This window comes from Octopus sinensis, linkage group LG1 (assembly GCF_006345805.1).
Source record: "Octopus sinensis linkage group LG1, ASM634580v1, whole genome shotgun sequence".
NCBI classification, from domain to species: domain Eukaryota; kingdom Metazoa; phylum Mollusca; class Cephalopoda; order Octopoda; family Octopodidae; genus Octopus; species Octopus sinensis.
The window spans coordinates 158,958,895-158,978,384 of NC_042997.1; the positions used below are offsets into that span (position 1 = coordinate 158,958,895).

The 19,490-nt window shown below is 32.5% G+C and overlaps 1 protein-coding gene across 2 annotated transcripts in view; it reads left to right on the top strand.

Annotated features, from left to right (window-relative positions):
• Nucleotides 1-9,546, top strand: part of LOC115213535 (synaptotagmin-1) — a 479,245-nt gene extending 469,699 nt beyond the window's left edge. For both annotated transcript variants that reach the window (XM_029782564.2, XM_029782574.2), the window contains exons 4-5: nucleotides 5,891-6,011; nucleotides 8,638-9,546. In XM_029782564.2, coding sequence (XP_029638424.2) covers nucleotides 5,891-6,011; nucleotides 8,638-8,939 — 423 coding nt within the window. In that variant the 3' untranslated portion in view covers nucleotides 8,940-9,546. The remainder of the gene's footprint in view (nucleotides 1-5,890; nucleotides 6,012-8,637) is intronic.
• Nucleotides 9,547-19,490: the final 9,944 nt, after the last annotated feature.

A 19,490-nucleotide genomic window follows, 5' to 3' on the forward strand; every position in this document is an offset into this window, starting at 1 on the left:
CTTCTACAGCAGGTTATTAGTCACGCAATTCTTAAGCGATATATATATCTTCGTGCGTGTGTGTGCGTGTTTTTCGTGTGTGTTATTATTCAGTATATTTCAAGATTTCTTGCCAAAAGAGAAGAAACCAATTTCTAACCTAGATCCAAGGTTCCTTCAGTAGAATTTCAACATCAACAACAGGGAATTTTTGGATGTATGTATTTGCAGATTTGTATGTTTTATGTATGTATACGCATGCATATAGTTACATATCTAGACATGCTTATATGCAGGGTGTTCAAAATGTCCCTCCGCAGTCAATTTTTTTTCACCATGGTTTATAGTTTTCCTTCTTTTCACAATCGTATAACATTTATCCTGACCAAACTCAAACCCTACATCCTTTGAGAAATTTGTAATTAGGTCAAGGCTCTTTTTCCTTTCATGTATAATCTTTGCATAAAGTTTTAAGTCATCCACAAAGAAACAGTATGTAATTTTGATATTTCTGTTTCCTTGTGAATCAGTGAGATACCCTTCGGGCTTCCTGAACATGAATGTGATGAATATTCACGTCAGTGGTGCAGGTTAAGCGGTGTGCCACTCCCTTTTCGTACTTCATTCTTGTCCGATCATTTTTAAACTTCTCGATCCACTCATTAACATTTATATGTGGTAAAGCACAGTCCGCAATTATACTGTAAGCCTGTGGTGAAATTTAGCTCCTGACACACTTTCAAACCAGTGAAATCGGAGCACTAATCTCTGTTTTACCCTGATGCACGCTGTCGGCGAAGCAGCCAACGTAAAGGAAGTTTTGGCGAAAGTGCTACTAATTTTTGACTTACCCTTGTAGATAAGTTACTATAAATATATACGCATGTACATATACACATACTGTAACCTTGAAACGGCTGTCGGTGTATGGCCACTTAATTCTTGAAATTGTATTACGTCCATCTAATCATTGGAAACTTTAACTTTCATGTGGATGATTAAACATTTCTTTATTCACCTTTTCGCAAGGATTTACACTTTTGTTTTTTAATATATTTTTAATACCTTTTAACAACGCTCTTAATCTATAAGTAGGACGATGTCTTCAATATATATCTTTTAAAATGCTAATATATTTTCATACATCAATATAGTTTTTCTACCCATATACGTCGATTATGATTTAATATATTTATGCATCTGTAAATTTTTTTTATTTTTCAATATTTTAATGAGTGATACATTAAATATATTTTGATAATTTGCATACACCAGTTTTATGGCTGAGTATATGTTGTATTATTATTCTAAAATGTTGAACCTACTTGATTTATTCTATATAACGGCGGTGCATAAGCATGGCTGTAGCTCTGAGCTGATACTAGAGAGAAATATATATATATATGTGTGTGTATGTGTGTGTGTGTGTGTGTCTGTGTGTGTGTGTTGTGTATGTGTGTGTGTGTGTGTGGAGGCGCAATGGCCTAGTGGTTAGGGCAGCGGACTTGCGGTCGTAGGATCGTGGTTTCAATTCCCAGACAGGGCGTTGTGAGTGTTTATTGAGCGAAAACACCTAAAGCTCCACGAGGCTCCGGCACGGGGTGGTGGAAATCCCTGCTGTACTCTTTCGCCACAACTTTCTCTCACTCTTTCTTCTGTTGGCCTCCTCGCTTAGCCAACGGGGTGGCATCATTTGAAGGCTAAAACAATGCAAAGCCCATTGTGACCAGCGATGTGTAGTAACATCTGATAGCCTCGTCAGTCACGGTGATATATATATATATGTGTGTGTGTGGAGGCGCAATGGCCCAGTGGTTAGGGCAGCGGACTTGCGGTCGTAGGATCGCGGTTTCGATTCCCAGACCGGGCGTTGTGTGTGTTTATTGAGTGAAAACACCTAAAGCTCCACGCATCTCCGGCAGGGAGTGGTGATCCCTGCTGTACTCTTTCACCACTCTTTCTCTCACTCTTTCTTCTGTTGACCTGCTCGCTTAATCAGCGGGGTGGCGTCATTCGAAGGCTAAAACAATGCGAACGCATTGTGACCAGCGATGTGTAGCAACATCACGTGGTCACGTGATATATATATATATATATATATATATATATATATAAATGAATAGATAGATATAGATATTGATATTCGTATATTTAATACACTTGTATATTTGATGTAAACTTAGAAGCCATACTTGTTCCTCAGTTGTTTGAGAAAGATAGTCAGAGAAAAACTTCAAAATTACAAAGCAAAAGTTTTATTATCAATAGAAGATGAAACGCCAACTATCAAATATTATTATCAGTGGCCGCTTTGTTTTTATTCTATAATTTATTTGGCCATTCCCTATCCTTATCAAATATGCCTATTTGTATATGGTTTCTTTTAAGGAGATGAAAGTTTCTCTTATTAAGGATTGATTAATGACTGAAACGAAATGCCTTCAGGCGCCAACCGCATCATTTTATCGTTTCTTCCAAACAAGACTGTCTCTACGTGGTCTCTACATCTAGATATCACAACGGATACCAAACAGTCTTCAGCAACAGTGGGTGATTTGAATAATGTAAGCCAAGGCATATTATATTTGAAGGAAAACATTCTGGATGGTCATGCCTGCAAAGATATTTGATAATATATGTCTGTTTGATTACAGGTACATAAGCGGCACTCAGATGTTAAACTATTAAAATCGCTTTTTATTAGGGACAGTGTTACTCTTATGTCTGTACTTTCACGTCCTGTTGGGCGAACACCTTTACTTCAAAGTGATTAACAACCAGAGAAGTATCGTAGATGATTCGCCATTAGATACATTGATCTCTTGAGCTTTACTTTTTATTTAGCAGGTTTCTTCGTTATGTATACTGTTAACGACTAACGAAACGTAAGTACATTTTAAGAAAGGTGTGGAATTTCTATGAAGAATTGTTAGAATGTTGTACGCAGAATCATTGTTTCGATTCTTGGACCATGCTTAAGTTGTGATCTTGAGCAAAACATCTCATTTTGATTTTTAAAAAATGCATTTCGTTGCTCCAGTCCAGTCAACTGTAAATGTGCAAACCTGTGACGGACTGGGCTCTCGTTCAGGAGTCATGTTGTGATCTGGCCACTTATAAGACATGGAAACCGAGTAACCATCACTATGAGACTTACGACTAAAAACTACTTACTTGCTTGTGGATTTCATAACGTGATATCTTTGACCTGACGATCGTATTAATAAAAATCCTTTCTACTATAAGCACAACGCCTGAAATATGGGGGAGGGGACTAGTCGATTACAACGACCTCAGTGCATAACTGGTATCTATTTTATCAATCCGGAAGGAATGACAGGCAGAGTCGACCTCAACGGAATTTGAACTCAGAACGTAAAGAAGGACCAAATGCCGTTGAGCATTTTGACTGGTGTGCTCATGATTCAGCCAGCTTGCCGCCTTAATAATAATAATGATAATAATACGACTAATAATAATAATAATAATAATAATAATAGTAGTAGTAATAATAATATTAATAATAATAATGATGATGATGATGATGATGATGATGATGATGATGATGATGATGATAATAATGATAATAATAATAATAATAATAATAATAATAATAATAATAATATAGTGTTAATCAAGAAAGAAAGCAAACGATGCTGGATCATAGATATAGCATGACAACAAGGTATGCGACAAGGAAGAAAAGTCGATTGATATGACAGGTTAGCATGGGAGGTTAAGCAGTTGTGATCGATGAAAGAGGCGGTAGTATAATCAATAATTGTCGGAGCCCTGGGAACAGTGAGTAAAAATCTTGAGAACCACATGGAACAAATAGGGACTGCAATAAGGATGGAGCACTTACAGAAAACAACACTGCTTGGAACTGCTCGAATACTCTGATTGGTGCTCGAAAAATAAGGAGTGTTACCTTAGTTCACTGGTAGTGAACATCTGGCACCGTAGTACATCTCCAGCGTTAGAAGCTGTGTAAAGACAATAAATAATAGTAGTAGTAATAATAAATATTCTAACTTTGACTTACATTCCAAAATAAAGCGACCAGCGATTCAGTTTATCTTATGACGTGACAATATGCTTTTCTACAGATTCCAGAAGGGTGAAAGGAAAATTCTATCCAGCTGTAATACATATATGTGGTGATATTCATTCAGTTCATTACTGTACATTTTCCTGTGTGCCATACTCTTGAGAAAATTTAATAACTCCTAAAACTGGTACAGATACAACAAAAGAAAATTCTTAGAGGATACTGCAGTCAATCAACTCTATTCCAGGACTTTAATAATACGTATGTATTAAACATTGAAGGACTAAAAGCTTTATGTATCCGGTTGGAATTTTAACTCAGGTCCTGAGGCAAAGTTACTAAATAATTCTTTCTACTATAGACACAAAGCCTGCAAGCAATTTGTGGTAGGGGCTAGTTGATTACATTGATGCCAGCGTTCGACTAATACTTATCTTATCGACCCTTAAAGAATGAAAAGCAAAGTCGATTTCGGTAGAATTTTGAAACCAGAAGGTAAAGACGGACGAAGACATTTTTACAGGTGCCTTATTAAATCTACAATCTGCACTATTCCTGTGCTAATTATACTAATAGTACATATGTTTTGAAGACGTTACAAAAATCACTAATTAAACATTAGCTGGTTACACTTTACGATCCATAGAGACATAAGTTCTTTTTTTAATTTATGTTAATGACACGTAATGTATTATTATTGTAATTACATCTCATCGTATGACATTGGAAGTATATAACAAAATAAATAGTTATTAAACCAGTAAAAATAAACAAGAAATCATTATATGCAATCGTACAATAGAACATACATCTGAACATTTACAATTTGAATGTTCTGATTTCGTCTAAGTTCAACAAATTTTTCAAAAACCACGAAAATATTTTGAAACGTATTTGCTAAACCGCTATTTTAATTACCAGTTTTCAACATTTAGATATTTTCCATCACAATTTCGTATTTATTTTCTGATAAATTTATTTGTTTAATTTTTTTCAAATTAACACTGTGTTTGATGTTGCTAATTACATTCGACTGCTTTAGGAAACAACTGAAGAAAGTAACACATCGTGCTATTAAGAAACCATTTTGGGGAAGAAGCACTTAACGTCGGAAATATATCTTTTTTATTGTTTTACTTCACACAAAAGAACGGTATTTTGGGAAATTTGGAAAGTGAAAACTGAGATGTTCATGCCTTTCTTGCGATAGAAACAACTAATAAAAGATTTAAAAATAGCGATGTAACTAAAATAAATTGATTTTATGACGAACATAGTTACTGAAACACAAAACTGAGTTATAGAACATTGCATTTTAATTGTAAGTCGCTTGCCACCTAACTAAATGAATAATGATCTATTGAAGCAGCTAAAAGATTCTACTGTTGTGGCGTCCACTGCAGGCAACAGTCATGAGAAATTGTTCTTATTGTCCCATTTTATTTATATCTTATATTGTATTATATTTTATAATACAATATGTCGTATTTATAAAGATAGAATGGTGTGGTTTTAGGGGAATTTGACGTTTATGGTTAGCATGTCGAGAAATAACGTAGAGATTTAGCAGCAGTCTAGTCATGTGTGTATATGGACACAGCACTACACACTAACGAATTATCATGTATTTAATACTGTGTGCAGTAGTTCGCTACGAAGTGTCACAAAAAAATATTTATTTACAGTAGTTTCCTGATCATGCTGAAAGCATAAAATACTTTAAGATCTTCGTTTATTTTGTTTTGCTCACTTTTTGTTTTTCTTTCTTGCTACTTTTTATTCTTTTTTCAGTAGACAAAAACTTTAACATCCTTAGTTAGCATAAATAACGGTTTTTTTTATTCTTTACTATTTTTTCAGGATAGAGATATCGGAGATCTAATGTTCTCCTTGAGTTACCTTTCTAGCGCCGAAAGATTAACTGTGGTTGTTGTAAAATCAAGAAACCTGGAACACACAGAAAAGGGTAAAATCACTCTCGGTAGGTATTTATTTACTTCATTATTTTATTCTACACTTTAATCATATTGCTTAGATTACATAAATCAAAATGTAAATGTTAATCAAAACAGTTATTTTGTCAAAGTATAGCAGTGTCTTGTTTGTTTGTTTGTTCTTTTTTTGCAGCCATGTAGATCCCTAAAACAAACAAATATTAATTATACAATAATACTCTCTTTACAAGAAATATTCTTATACACTTTGTGCTGAGCCAATATGAGTTAAGCAAACAACTCTTTCTAGTATGCCATCTCTTATGCTATAGAATAATTCTACTTGTTTCCGTCTCATCCACATCTGTATTTCTAAAAGTCTCCTCTAATTCCACAAACAGCATGTATATTAATATATTTATACTGTAAAACACAGATCAAATATTTATTAGATGGGAGACATAACAAATTTACAGTGGAAATATAATTTACTGAATCCACAAGTATATTCTATCCAACGACCTGGAGGTCTAACGACTTCCAAACCTCGAAGCCTTTTAAACATAGTATGAGGATATTAGTGAGTATCTTCCCTATTCTACCTATTCTAATCATTCTCTGATAGATTTGAATATCGATTTCGAGTACATCGAACAACGAATGAAGACAAACACGAAACAGGTGACGTTTAAATTTAGAAGGTAAATGGATATAGGTAAATACTACATCGTATTTTGTTCGATGTTCTAAAGACTCCTGCAAGTCATCCGGCTAAGGAATAGAAGGAGGGAGAAAAGGAGAAGTAACAGAAGAAGAAGAAGAAGAAGAAGAAGAAGAAGAAGAAGAAGAAGAAGAAGAAGAAGAAGAAGAAGCGATATTGGAGAATGCCAAGCAGTTCAATACCAGGGATAATTTAATATGCTTCTTTCTGACTGCAACAAAAAATATGACATCGATTGGTTATTCCATTACGCATGACACACATTTTAAGATATCTTATTTGTATATATAAATACAGTACAGTAGGCTAAAAGAACACATATAAGTTCTACTTTTACTGTTGAATAGTCTCGTCTAAGCCCGCGTAAGAAGAACAACAGTGATGCTATGAAGAACCTGCAGCGACATTAGTTGGTTATTCTTAAATGATACATTTTTTTAAGTATCAAGAATACAAGTCTAAAAACGGAAGAAAATCAGAGCGACAACTGTATACTTAATGCCGTGAATTACCTACAATATTTGCTGACATTAACCATATGTAATTATTCTACTACATATGTTTTCATTGGTCAATAATCGAATAGGGACTATAAACAAACAAAGCATGGGTATTAATATGAGATTGATTCGGTGCTACAGTCGCAATTTCAAACAATTGAAATATAAAAGTAACTTGCTGAGAATATGATACATAGAATTATGATCAAACTCGACATCTTTAGAAACGAATGAATTAGTTTACAATGACACTCTTAACAAGAGACAGGACTTAACATCACGTGATTCATATCTGAAAGAAAGAGAAGACACTTATGATCACGAGAAAAACTGGTTTGCATTTTCTGTGCAAATTTTACACGAAGAGTTTTACAAAGCACAACTGATTGACAACAGTATAAAGCGAAAATTTTGTGAGAAAATAACTTTGAGCTAAATGTCACATTGAATCCTGGCAAAATGATTAAACAAGGAGATGTATTCTCAAAGGCAAAAGCATATCTGATATCGAAATAGAATACATAAAAGAAATAATTCCTAACGAAAAATGAAATAACAGCACAAAACAGTGAAAACAAAAACAACGTGAACGTAAATGGAAATAAAGAGTAAAACACAATAAAAACACTAGACTTCCTACAAAATTCCAACCAAATTCCCACAAACCTCAGTTAAAAGATAGATAATAATTATAATATTAATATGTATTAGTAGTGTTTTAGTGTCTGTGTAAAGTCGATTGGGATTGGCCTTGAGACAATGACTATCGACTTTAGCGTTTCATCCTTCCAGGTTCTATAAAATGAAAATTCTTTTCTACTCAAGGCACGAGGCTTGAAAGTTTGTACGGAGGGAGCCAATCGATTACATCGTCCCCAGTACACCACTGGTACTTTTTATCGACCCCGAAAGGATGAAAGGCAATGTTGACCTCGGCGGAATTTGAACACAGAACACAAAGACAGTTGAAGTACCTATTTCTTTACTACCTACAAGGGACTAAACACAGAGGGGACAAACAAGGACAGGCAAACGGATTAAGTCGATTACATCGACCCCAGTACATAACTGGTACTTATTTAATCAACCCCGAAAGGATGAAAGGCAAAGTTGACCTCGGCTGAATTTGAACTCAGAACGTAACGGCAGACGAAATACCGTTAAGCATTTCGCCCGGCGTGCTAACGTTTCTGTCCGTTCGCTGCCTTCTATAAAATGAAAATTACCTGAATCATCATTGAGGATGATCTAACAGTTTATACCTAACTTGAAACAAGTATAGACGGTTATGTACCTGTGTTACAAATCAAAATTTATACGATTTTGTCAAAGATTGTCTTTATAAATGTATTTAGTCGTTATTTTTCTATGGATAGGTTTCGTTATTGCCAAAACTCTAATTACAATAATTGTCTAATTGTATCTTTTTTCTGTTTTTTTTTCTTTTTTTAGATCCCTACGTAAAGGTAACCCTTATATATGCAGGAAAGAAAATTAAGAGGAAGAAGACAACTACAAAACGAAATACGCATAATCCTGACTGGAACGAGGCATTGGTGTTCAATTTGAGTCGAGAATACATTAAAGAGATCACAATTGAGCTAGTTATTTACCATGACAACAAGATCGGAAATGATGAAATACTTGGCAAAGTATTACTTAACCCTCATTCCACTGGCGAAGAGAAGATACACTTAGGTGATATGATTGTAGGCAAAAGCACTGGTCCCCGCTGGCATAAACTCACAATGTAAACTTCATGATTTCTCTAGTTGAGAGCAATGTTCTTGTATCAATGAATAGAGATGCTGTTATTGAATCATTGAAATTTTAAAAATATTATGATTCAAGAAAAAAGCAAGTGATTTCATTTGTTTTCAGAAATGAAATTAGCAAAGGAAATGCTATGAGAAGGAACTCTGGGAGAATGTTTGACTTGTAACTGAAGAACATTATTATTCTCATAACCAAGTAAGCTGAAAACGAATTATCTTGAAATATATTTGAAATCGAACGATAAAAAAACCCCTACAGATTCAGAAAAATTTATATTTCCAATTATTTTAATATTTGTTTTATCCCAATACATGAGAATGAAAAACAAACGAAAAAAAATTGAAAATAAATCTAAAAGCCAATCAGGAGAAAATGTTCTTTGATAAATAAGTGAATTATATGGAATAATATTGGTCTTTGTAATACTTGTTTCCCTGTAGTTATTTCTAGCACTGAGTAAGAGAAACAGTTTGAAATATTGTCAACACGCAAAAACAAAAAAAAAACAACTTAGAAAACAGAATGAATGCTTTTCGTTCATATATTCCTAGTATATTTGAAAAAAACATTTCTTTTATCTTCCAACTAATATACATGCATCAACATTTAGTCAACACAATCATAATGTAATTGTGTTTTGCTGATATCATTCATCGTCCTTTCAGTAGTTATTACATCGACTGGAGTATACAGGTGTAAGAGAATGGAATTAGACGTATGGAATTGATATTCTAATTCATATATATAATCCCATTAATGTTTATATTATATGCATATATATATATATATATATATATATATATATATATATATATATATATATCTATATATATATATATATATATATATATATAGGTAAGCATGTATTTCCATATATATGTGCATATAATTTAATATCTATGTGTATGTTTGCGTTCGTATGTGTTCGCCCCGTATGTGTCTTCAAGATCTCGAATTGTATGATCACGTTTCAACACGTCAGTTTCCCCTGTAAACTGCAATATAAATATGCATATATATATATATATATATATATATATATATATATATATATATATATATATATATATATATATATATATATATATATATATAATGTATGTATGTACGTATGTATTATGGAAAACTATATGTGAATTAGATATCGAGCAGGATTAATTCAGTAAAAAGTGAAAATCTAATGATGAAATATTACAATTTTGTATTTTTGTAGAACGAGATATTGTTTAGAATTTCCTTAGATTATAAAACATTATTCTTTTTAAATGTTTTAGCATTTCTTATTTACTATTCTCTTCACCACATAAATTGCATATTCATTAGGACGAAGTTTCATATATCCATTTATCTGTTGTATAATGTATCCATTTTGGTGAGTTCAGTATATAATTGAAGAAAAGAAGCATAAACAAATTAAACGTATATATAATATATTTCGAACTCAATATGGTTATATTCAAGTCATTTATAAAGACATGCAAATAAAATAATTTTGCATGCCTACGTACAATTCATCAACCACTTTGAAAATAAAAGCGTCAAAGTAAATGAAGTTATATAATTTTTTTTTTTTTCCGAAATTAACTACAGTTTTCTGATTCTATAAAATCAATTTCTTTATCAACAAACTTTCTAATTCTTCAAAATCTTATCAAATATCTATCCGCGAAAAGATATCGGATATTGTGCGAACGCATTTATACAAAATTAAACCAACAACATTCTACTTTGAATTCTTCTGCAAACATGTAAAGTTACATATTGATTTTCTTTCAAGTTGAATAATGGATTTGAAATGATGATAATAATAATAATAATAATAATAATAATAATAATAATAATAATAATAATAATAATGATAATAATAATAATTTCTAACGTAGGCATGATGCCATTTTTTGTTGTTAAATGATATTTGAATTTATGCAATATATGACTGGTATTATATATATTTCATCGACTCAGGGGATGGGAACACAAAGTTGCCATGGACGGGATATGAACGCGAAAAGTAAAGAGCTAGAACAATTACAACAAGGTTCTTTGTTGATGTCCAAGTGATTGTGCAAATCCACCTATCTTAGTAACAATAATGATATTTTTTATGTAGTCAGAAGGTCAGAAAGTTTGCAGAAAAGGAACAGTCTATCATATCGACCGCAGTACTACATTTGTGCTTATTTTGTCGATCCCAGATGGGAAAAAGACAGGATGGTAATGATGATGATATCTTTGGTTACGTAATGTAAATAAACAGGAATTTCATATTGGGATACCTCTTTAAATGAGAGCGAATCTGAGATTGGAATCTTGAATGGAAAGATATTAAGATAATCTATGTATATTATAATGCTATAAAAGAAAAGATATTGATGATCTGCCGTTCACATTTCAGAATCTTTGTGAAAAAAGTGCGTATGTATTGAGACTGCTGCTATAGATAATTATAATGATAATGAGGAGAAAGAATTTGTTTGATAGATAAGTTAATTTTAGTAGTCAATTTGAATTGTTTGAAATTCTGCTACTTTTTCACTCTAGTCTTTAACATAGTTACTATCAAATTATTATCATCAACATTTAATACCATAATTCATTCAGCTTCATAATTGTATTAGTGTTGTATGTTAAGAAGGTCATTATACCAATAATAAACACATACTCTCGTTCTATTTCACTTCTTTTATTATTAGTCTACTAATAAGCCATGTAACCAATTAGCTAATTGCTTAATCGTCTGGTCAATCAGATAATCAGCTTGGTTCCCCAGCACCATTTCGTTGCCATTAGTGACTCAGCAATACCTTCTCTGCTCGAAATCTACTCACACCAGGAGTAGATACGGCTGGCCATTAATGTAGTCACGAATGATTAAATAATAATGAAAGAAGCGAAATAGAACTAGTACTTGTGATTATTATTGGCATAATGACCTTTCCAACACACAACATCTGTTTCAACACACGATTTTATATCAATGTTCGAAGCCGAGTACAAACACCAAATGTCATAATTACAATTTATCTTTAAGAAAAATTAGCTTTAAAGGTATTTCTCATAGAGGAAATAGATCAAAATTTGATTTCTTAGCATCTATTTTAAAATTAATATTTTCTTTAGTTTCAACACATATATTAAAGAACTATGCGTTGAAACTATTCAAAGTTCACCTTCTTCCTAGAATGTTTTAACTTGCTTTACAGAACCATCACCTGCTAGTTTCTGGATTTATTTCTATCTATATCAACTCGTAAGATGCAAATGTATTTGCACTACGAAATACATATTAGTCGAACAGTATTAATGTTTTAATGCAGTTTAAAGCCTGTGAGATTATTCGATTTTTTTTAAATTTAATTAATAAATGCCATAGTCATCCAGTATTGCTTAGTCAATACTGGCATCACATTTCCTCTCTTCGTTTAAATAGGTTTTAGTCACAATAGCTTCCTTCAAGATATCTAGCATTTTGCCTAACACACCGAACACAATATCATGGAAGTTTTCAGTTATCATTTTATTACTATGTTCAAATCCCGTCAAGGAATCGGTTCAATGTCTGTTTTTATATCGCCATAGTCGGTCATAAATATATCAGTCAAACACTGGTATGGGATTGAGTATTTTGTCAATGTATGAAAATGTTATTATCAATACCATGATTATTAATCATTATCAAAGTTACTGATGCTGCTGCTACAACAACAACTACTACTACTACTACTACTAATACTACTATCTATGACTACCATTTTTGAGATTCATGTGCTGAAATTACGTTCAAATTTACGGCACCGTTATTATACGATACTTGAAGTCAAAAGTTGAGAAAAGAAAACATATGGCATTTTTTCTGTTTATATTTGTATTCACTTCCCCTTCTGTAGAGCTCTTTAATTATTCTATATTCCAAATAAAAGTCTTGTTCTGAGATGCATAAAAATTGTAAGCGTGCATGCGTTGGTGTACATATGTATTTCTCTGCGTGTGCTTGTGTGTGTGTATAATGTTACTTGTACATATGTATTTATACAAAAAAATATATTTAAAACGGTTTGTGCAGACACATAGATATGTGTGTCTGTGTGCACGTGCGTAGTGTATGTATGCGATGTGTATATGTTTATACAAATCTAGTGACCTAAAAATAAATGTATACATATATAATTATGTGTAGGAATTTATAAAGGTGTTTACATACTTATATAAGCCTACAAAAACTCAGTTATAATTTTTCAGCGATATAACTAAATTAATATTTCTTAGGAAATACTAAAATCAGTTTTGAAACGGAAAAAGCATCGTAAAGTTTTATTCATTTTTTTTTTTTTTTGCTTTTCTTTTTTTTTTCTGACCTATCGACAACACACTGGTTTTGGAGTGGAATATTAACGACAGAAAGTATGTTTTTAGCGCAGTCGTGAACCTGTTAATTCATCTCACTATCCTTTGCTTAAGTAAATTGTCTGTAAACTACAATGCCAAATATTCAGCAGCAATATTCATTAATAAATTTAAAATATCGTTAGACAAAAAATAAGTTTTTTTTCTTTTATTTATTACTACTTAGAAAGATTTTACCAACACATAAATATACAAAACACAAATATTGCTAGCCGATAGCTGTTGTTAAAAAGGGAACAGTTTATAACGTTGTAAAATATATTTTTGCAGCTCAGAGGTGTGAAATGAAGAAATAACTGAGGTAAAAAAAAATTATACATATATAAAAGAGCATGGGTATTTCTATGCATATGAGAATATTTATACACATACACACACATGTATATATATATATGTAACCTAAGTTATTGATTTTTCTTTCTTATTCTAACTTTGTCTGTAATTGCTGTGTCGGTGGTAATATTTGCAAACACACTACAAGCACATACAGGCATACACACGCGAGGATCACTTCATTTCTTTAAAGAGAAACATACGTTTAAAACTAAATTTTGATATATTTGCCAGTATTAAATAAGAGTGAAAACTACTTCACTTTGACAGTAATTGGGTAACTGTAAAAAGATAATCAAATAGTCAAATGTACAATGACTTTTGAAGAAGAAACTACGAACAAATATGAAGCCAAACCTAACGTTTGAATTAAAGTGTATATTGTTATAGTGTATATAAATATGAAATTATTCTTCACATGTATTTAGTGATAATAATAGTGTAATTTTTATCCTTGTAGATACACTATTAATTAACAACTTGTGATACGGAGTTTATTGTATTATAATTTCATAATTATGTATATAATGACAATTTAATATACAATTACCTAAACTGAAGATTATACGCATTTAGCTTTGTTTGTGTGTGTGTGTGTGTGTGGTGTGTGTGTGTGTGTGTGTGTGTGTGTGTGTGCTTGTGCATATCTATTTGTTTGTCTGTATACCTGTATGTCTATGTGTGCATAATTGCTGTATGTTTCCTTTTAAAGAAATTAGGAAAGAAACACAATATGTGGCGAAGTACAAAGTCTATAGTTGTAGATTGAGTGTATTCAAGTTAGCGGCAGAAAAACAAGACGAGAGACGGAATGAAAGCTTGGATGACTGAAACACTTATGTGCTATCTACATAATGATAATCTTAATAGTTTTGATAAAATAAAATACTGGTTGGGAAACAATCATTTTAACTATTTCTTAGACGTGTTAGTTTGTATTTTCTCAATACATTTCTTAGCTTGTATTTCTCAAGTATTATGTTTAAAAACTAAAACTAAATGTTTCACTTTTCTTATCAACGTTGTTTGACCGATTTACTATGAACGAAAACAATAACCAAAATGAATTCATTCTTGTTTAGAATTAATTTTAATGTTTGTTATTTGGTCATTTCATTCTTAGTTCTACTTTGTTAATATATCCTGACTAATTGATTATATTTAAATAAAACATTTTTATCCTTTAATTATGAAGTTGTTGCTTTTAATATTTTCGCTTTCTTCATACCTTCCTACACCACATACACACACGCACACACTCACACATACACACTTGTAAACATATATATATGTCGCCATGATAGATCGTTAGCCACTACATACATTTTTTCTCCTTGTTTTTCTGTGTCCCTTTCTGTAGTAGAGCGTAGGCTCGAAACGTAAAAGACTTTTTCTATTCCTGAGCGTTATACTAATACATCTGTTTGTCTTGTACACCATCTGTCTTCGTCTTTTGTTTTTTCGTGAACTCTCCCTACACACACACACACACACACACACACACACACATATATATATATATATATATATATATATATATATATATATATATATATATATATATATATACATATAGCAGAAGCAAGAAGGTAATTCAAGGGCAGAGAGATTTGCGCGTTAGCAATTAAGTAACATATATTCTTTTATTTGTTTCAGTCATTTTACTGCGGCCATGCTAGACCACATGAATTCTCTGTGTCTCAAGCTTCACTATTTTGACTTCAAAGCCAGATAAAGTCGATTTTGCTTTTCAGCCCGTTGAAGTTTAATGGAAAAATGCCTATAAAATATTCAATTTAATATTGATGGTAAGAACATCGTGTTGTGGTAAACAGATATTTATATGGCCGCTTCTAAGTGAATCAGTAATGATAACATATTTGGGGTGAAGTCATTCTAAAGGACCACTTATAATATGCGAGGCATCGCGTGTTTGTCTTATAAACCTATATTTAAACTAGGACAACAGAAATTCCGAAATGTGTTCCCAGTTCACCAGACACTGCTCCTTTAACGCTACATTAGCTAATTCCTCTGATTCTAAACAAATATAGATAAACAGTAACCCAAATCTACTTTCCGACTTCTCACAATAATGCATAAAATAAAATACAACTAACCAGCACATGGTATAAAAAAAACATTGTAAAATATAGAAACTACGTAAAAAATAATTTTGGGTAACACTCATGTGTATGATGCCAATTCAGAATGATATAAACACTAATGTAAAAGCAATATATTATATTCAGCACGTCTTGTGTCACTATTACTTCGGTGGATAATACTTTCACATGTGCCGAGAATATAAAATAGCATTTTACTTCAATATCGATGTATAGTCCACCTGTGTATGGAAACGAAAATATCACAACGAAAGACATAATGACGATGGGAAGAGCACGACTTCTTTCCAAATTACGAGAGCAAAGGGCAACAACGATCGCACGTTGATTAGACCAACCACCTTCCTCTTGTTTCTGAACATGTCTTGTCATATAGGCAAAACCATGGTATATCCGGAAAGAAGGAGCTTTACAGCCTGCTAGCTTAAAATTGACCTGAACCTAACGGTATTAAATTCAATAAATAAATGACTATCAATCCGTTACATCTGTTTCATGTCAAATATTTTTGCATTAAATTCTTGTCATTTATTTTATAAATTCGAATTCATTCTTATTTTCTTTCAGTAGAAGAACCACTTCATAAATTTACATTGAAATACTACATTTTTATGTAGATTAAATTATATGATCGCAAGATTATATGCACTATCACAGTGTTAGTGCTGTCCTGAACACACACACACACAACACACACACACACACACACACACACACACCACACACACACACACACACACACATTCACGCGTGCACGCACGCACAGGCAGATAGACAGATAAATAGAGAAAGAAAGAAAGATAGATAGATAGATAGATAGATAGATAGATAGATAGATAGATAGATAGATAGATAGATAGAAGATAGATAGATAGATAGATAGATAGATAGATAGATAGATAGATAGATAGATAGATAGATAGATAGATAGATAGATAGATAGATATGTGGCGAGCCAGGATTTTGAATCCTGCTTGTATTCTTCTTACATATGTACAAACATTCATACATGCCATTTGTAACTTTCATGTAAAAGGCATCTTCTGGCACGCAGAGATGGGGACGAACTGTTGCTTTGCACATACAAAGCTCATGCAGAACGGTACACATGGAAAAACACACCTCCAACAAGATAGGACAAAATCATGCCCGGAGGAACTCTTATCACACTACAGGCCTGCATTAAAGCCCAAAAATCTGTATGTAGATGTGAGCACAGAACAACAAAATTTTGAAAATATCGCACAACTAAGCAACAAACACCCACACACAATAGACCCAGAAATAACAGAGCCAGGATGGCTATCAATGGCGCAGTGCTGGCAATCACAATAATTCTTCTTATAAATATTAAAAGCCTTCTACAAAGCAACAGCAAATACAACATTGCATACTTGTGGGATCTTTTTGCATGGAATCAAGCGATATGCATTGCAGGAGACACATCACTCTGCAGTTTGGGTTGCATAGGACCACAACTGTTTAAAATCCTGCAAAACAACCTCAGATATTTGCGCGGTGTAGATCTGAAAATCTCCAAACAACACCTAGACAAATTTCTATCTGAAATCTCAGACGAACACACATTGTGACAGGAGGTACAAAGAAGATCAGGTCCGTCCAACTCGCTTCTTCACCAAAAATAGAACAGAAAAGAAACACCAAAACACTGGAAAGCGGTGCTCCAGCATGGCTCCACCCTCTGGCTGAAACCAAAAGCAGTAGCAGTGTAACAGAGTAAAGGCTACATATACATATATACATATATATATATATATATATATATATATATATATATATATTATATATATATATATATATACATATATATATATTATATTATATTATATTATATAGAGGGTACTATTATTCATAGATACCGCACGCTAGGAGGGACTTTTGCAGTCAAAACTACTAAAATAAACAAACTGTACCGAATGCAAAACTTCAAAACGAGTCATTTAAAAACAGAATTTAGTTATATATCACCTGTGATTTCGCAATCTATGCAGAATATTCATTCTATGCTCTTCAGTGCAACGAACCCAAGACATATAATATGTGATATGTAACTAAATTCTGTTTTTAAATGACTCGCTTTGAAGTTTTGCATTCGGTACAATTTGTTTATTTTAGTAGTTTTGACTGCAAAAGTCCCTCCTAGCGTGCGGTATCTATGAATAATATAAATAAGTATTTTCAAAGTTGAAAAAATTTACAGATTTTTTCTCTTACGAGGTTTTTCACGCTAACTACTGATAATTTCTTATAAAGATTTTATCCTTATTTTTAAAAAATATATATATATTTGGTTGATTCATAAATAATTTCCGTTTGTTTGGGAAGTAAATTGTAATGACACATTTCGAATTTCAGATGTTCAAAATTGAAATGGAAGCTACTGTTTTTAAAAAGCTTTATCTGTCATTCGTAATTAAGCAGAGAAAGTGTGCACATCATCGTTTAATATTAAATTTCACTCCCCTAAAGTGGAAGAACTGGAAGTGCATATTCAACATGTGATGTTTTGAGAGTTTAAGACTGGAAAGAAAACGCCACGGAAACAGCAAAGAATATATGCAGTGTTTATGGCCAAGGTGCCTTTACTGACCAGCAAGTGCGTAATTGGTTTTCAAAGTTTCGTCCCAGAGATAAGTCATTGAGAGACGACGCTCATCAGACTTCGATCATGATACTTTAAGAGAATTAGTGGAATTCAGACCTTTTAAAAGTACTTGAGAATTAGCAGTTGACCTCAACAATCCCAATCAATCATCTGCCGCCACTTTGAAAGAATAGGGTAAGTCAGCAAGCTGGGTGTTTGGGTTCCCCGTACTCTTAGTGAGAAGAATAGGGAAGATCACATGTCCAGAGGGACAAGTGTTCTTACAAGATAGAAAAATGATACGTTTCTCAATAATATCATTGCAAGTGATGGAAAATGGGTCTTTTATGACAATTCTCAATGCAAAAGGCAGTGGACTGATAAGGATAAATCTCTACAACCTATCTCAAAGGCTGAGTTCTATGGAAGGAGAGTTATGTTGTGTGTATGGTGGAATCAATGCAGTATTATTCATTTTGTATTTTTCAACCGCAATCAAACATTAAAGCCGACATATACTCTCAACAGCTGCAACATGTACATGAAAATCTTTTAAGAAAATACTCTGCACTCGTCAATAGGAGAAACATTGTGCTTTTCCGTGATAACGCAAGACCACATTGAGCAAGGACCTTGCAGGATAAAATATTGGATTTGGGTTGGTGTGTTCTACTTCTTCCACCATATTCACTGGATCTTACACCTACTAATTTCCATATTTTTCGTTCTCTACAAAATGCTCGGATGAGGAAAACTTTTCTCAAGAAAATCAAATGAAAGCGTATGTGGAAAGCTTCTTCATGTCAAAGCCAGCTGAATTTTACTCGCGAGGAATCAAAAAGCTACCTGATAAATGGCAAGAGGTCATTCAAAATAATGGCAACTATACTGATAATTGAAAATAATTCTTTGTATAATCTATTCATGAATAAAGGTATTTAATAAAATCGGAAATTTTATTAAACCCAATATATATATATATATATATATATATATATATAGGTGAGTATATATATATGTATATATATATATGTGTGTGTATGTATGTATATGTGTGTGTG